At 44.8% G+C, this 3552-nt stretch overlaps 1 protein-coding gene across 1 annotated transcript in view; it reads left to right on the top strand.

Moving 5' to 3' along the window:
• Window positions 1–1476: 1476 nt before the first annotated feature.
• GEN1 (GEN1, Holliday junction 5' flap endonuclease) overlaps window positions 1477–3552 on the top strand; it is a 29046-nt gene continuing 26970 nt past the window's right edge. Inside the window, exons 1-2 of the mRNA XM_019520786.1 lie at window positions 1477–1605; window positions 2545–2740. Coding sequence (XP_019376331.1) covers window positions 2580–2740 — 161 coding nt within the window. The 5' untranslated portion in view covers window positions 1477–1605; window positions 2545–2579. The remainder of the gene's footprint in view (window positions 1606–2544; window positions 2741–3552) is intronic.

Consider the following 3552-nt stretch of genomic DNA (forward strand, 5'->3'; position numbering starts at 1 on the left):
CAAAAATCTTTCAACAGACAGACTGGACAAAACTTGCAATTTTAGGTGTTTAAAGATGGGAGCCAAATGAAATCACCTGATTTTTCAAAAGTAGAGAGGGGTAGCTAACTGTGTTAGTGTGAGACTGAACAGAAGGCAGAGGCAAGGTGGCACCTTTTAACTCTAAACAAGTTCCACCCAGCCTTGCCTTCTGGCTGATTTTTTTCAAAGGTACTTGTGAACTGCAGCTGCAGTTAAATGAGAAGCCTTGACTTTAAGGAAATGGTGTGTACTCTGCACTTCTGAAGACTGGGCAACTTGTTTGAATGTTGTAATGCAGATTAGGGGGGCAGATCAAATAAACGGCTTATCGATTTAAAAAATTCTTGATTAAAATGGAAAAAACCCTGCTCAGCAACCTCTAAACCTCATCACATTTTTCCTTTTTGACTTGAAAGTTCCATCTTCTGTCCATACCGAAGCTTTGCATAGCCCCAGTGCTTAATTGAAACTGAGCAAAAGGCAAAGCAGGGTGGCACCTTTTAACTCTAAACAAAATAGTCTATATCAGTGGTCTCCAACCTTTTTAAGCTCAAGATCACTTTTTGAACTAAAATGCAACCCAAGACCTACCTCAAAGAAAATGTGCCTACTGTGCACTGGCCGAGTGCCTCTGCCTGCCTGGCGGCGGGAGGCACATGGAGTCTCTGTGCGAGACTACAGGCAGCACCACATGGTGCACAGCCCAGTGTGCAGCCCGCCTCTGCCCTACGTGCAGATCTGGGGGCACGTGTTTCCCATGCCTGTCTCAGGGTGCACCTAGCAGGGGGAGCCCCCCCTGCCCCCACATCCCTGGAAAGGCCCAGGCTGCCTATGTGCCAGCCCTGTTGCAGAGATGGGGTGAGCTGGCCTGAGGGAAGAAAACCCCCAGGGAGCAGCAGGCTGCTACTGCATTCTGTACTGTGCTACAGCTCCCTCCAGAGCCACACAGGATGCCATGTGCCTCCTGCCAGCATGCATCAGGCACATGGAGTTGCGCGAGGCTCCCGGGCCAGCAGCAGCATGGTGCAGCCTGCCTCTACCCCACACATAGATCTGGGAAACACGTGCCCCACATGCCTCCCCTGGGGTGTGCACAATGGTGGGAAGCCCCACTCCTTGCCCCTGGATGAGCCACCTGGGCTCTGACCATCCTGTCACCCACCCCGGGGCCCATTCACCCCTGCCTCTGCCTCCCTCACCATGAGGACCTTGATCTTGCCCCACTCTTTCCCCCCCAACACTCTTATCTGCTATGTGCTGCTCTGCGCACAGTGCTGTGTTCCTGGCTGTGTGCAGTAGGCTGCTGCTGGGCTCTGGGTGTGTGCAGTTCCTCCCCCTGGTCCCTTGAGGGTGTCAACTCATGACTAGCTAGCAATGTGATTGGTTTGAAAAGGTCTGGTCGGATGCGATCACAGACACAGCTTTATTTATGCCTAACTCTAGCTTAGAAAAAAAATGAGATGATGGACTGAGACTGAGATCGACTGTCGGAGGTACCATGATTGACCAGTTGATTGTGATCTACTGATTGGTGATCTATATGGTTCCACCCTGCCTTCCCATCTGCCTGAATTTTTCAAAGGGGTGAGTAAAATCTCTGATTTTATTTAGTGAGTAAAGTGGAGAAGAGACAAGTGGCTTTAATTCTCTGAGTTCCAAAGCTGCTGTAAAATAGCTGGGATTGCCATTGCAGGGGTTTCAGGAGCTATGAAGATGAGTCCTATAGGTTGAATCTGGCCTTCAGAGGTAAGTTCAGCCCTTGAGAAGCCCTGTGGACAGATGACCCACCTCCTAAAGTCAGGTCCAACCTAAAGGTCTTATACTTGACACCCCCTGTGTTAAGTCTCCTTTTCTCCAAACTAAACATACCTAGCTTCTTCAGTCTCTCCTCATATGGATTGCTTTCTAGTCCCCTCTTCACCTTTGTTCTTACATTATAATATATGGATCCTGTTTTTTCTCTCAAATTTAGTGCAAGATTCAGTGGCCACAGCCAACCTTTTCTTTTAATGCGATAAAGCACCTGGTTTAGTCATTGTATTAATTCTCTGAACAGAGATGTCTTTCACCTGAACTCTTAAAATAAATTCAAATTCATAAATCATGAAATATTTGGATTTGTTTGAAAAAATCATTTTTACATTTAATTGTAAAGAAGTAAGCAAAAAGATGTATGCCACCTCTTATGGAAAAAGCAATAGATTGGCATTGGTATGCAGAAACAGAAACCAACAAAGAATCAGTTAAAGCCTGGTATAAGTACGTAGAGATGAAAGTGAAAACAGTTCTTCAGGAAGTACCATAGACTGTTTGTAGTAAAAGTTCATCCTCCAAAGAACCCCATCCATTAAATGGAGGACTTATGAGCTGAAATTGCTAAATATGAGTTGGCTTAATTGTCTGTGTGCTTGGCTTATAAAAAATAAAATTTTAATGAAATAAATCATTGAATTTTTGCTTTCCAAAAATAACCCCTTCTCATGTCACAAGCTGTGAACATTTTGCTTTGATCAATCTTTACAGCTGACACCTTTACACTGGGAACGAAGAATTAAGGCATGGGAGTGACTAACCTGTGGCAGATCCTTGACCCAGTGAAACAGCCCATCAACCTAAGCAGTCTCAAGGGGAAAACCGTTGCTGTTGATTTAAGTCTGTGGGTGTGTGAGGCACAGACCGTTAAAAAAATGATTGGCGTAGTCACAAAGCCTCATCTTAGGTACAGTATCTTTGAATATAGTGTTTTTACCTGTATGCATGATTTCATTCCTGATGCATGATTTCATGTGTTAGCATGAACTTCCCCCCCCCCAAGTTAAGACAAGGTCCTCTCACAAGAACATGTTTATATTATTCTGTATGAGGCATTATGGAGTACCTTGATGAATATGTGTATTTTTTAGTTGATTTTTAGTCTGATGCTTCTCAAAGAATGAACTAATTAAAGTGGTAATACTATCAAAGCACTGACTTCTGCAAATAGGATTAAAAAGAAGACAAATGCAGTAGCAGACAGCTAGACTTGAGCTTTCAAGAGTGATTGGAGACTTACCAGGTCTCAGATCTTAAATACCCATTTAAATTGTAGATAATGTTTAGATCTTTTGAGCACTCCTGGTTCCAGCTGACTTCAGCTGTAGTTGTGGGTGTTCAGCATTTTTTGTTAACCAGTCCCTAAAATGAGCCATTTTGAGTGTTGAACATGGGACATCATTTTTGGTTGATCAGAAATTAATTATAAATACCCTTGCATTAAATTATTTTAGTTACTGGCTTGGTAATAACTAAATCATTGCTTCCTAATGGCTACTGGAAATTCTCTGTGTATAAAGGGCTTAGTCCGTCTGTCTGTCTGTAATGCTTTTGGCCAACTGTGCATGTGCCACTGAGAGGGCCGGCAGCGTTTAGCTGTGTGGGCCCTGGGCTGCGCGGACCCAAGTTTGAGCTGCTGCCGGGGATGTTTGTGGTGGCAGCGAACATACCTCAGCTGCCCGAGCAGCAGGGCTTCCCTGCACCTCCCTGCCTAAGGCG

This window comes from Gavialis gangeticus, unplaced genomic scaffold (assembly GCF_001723915.1).
Source record: "Gavialis gangeticus isolate Ggan-Ray unplaced genomic scaffold, GavGan_comp1, whole genome shotgun sequence".
NCBI lineage: Eukaryota > Metazoa > Chordata > Crocodylia > Gavialidae > Gavialis > Gavialis gangeticus.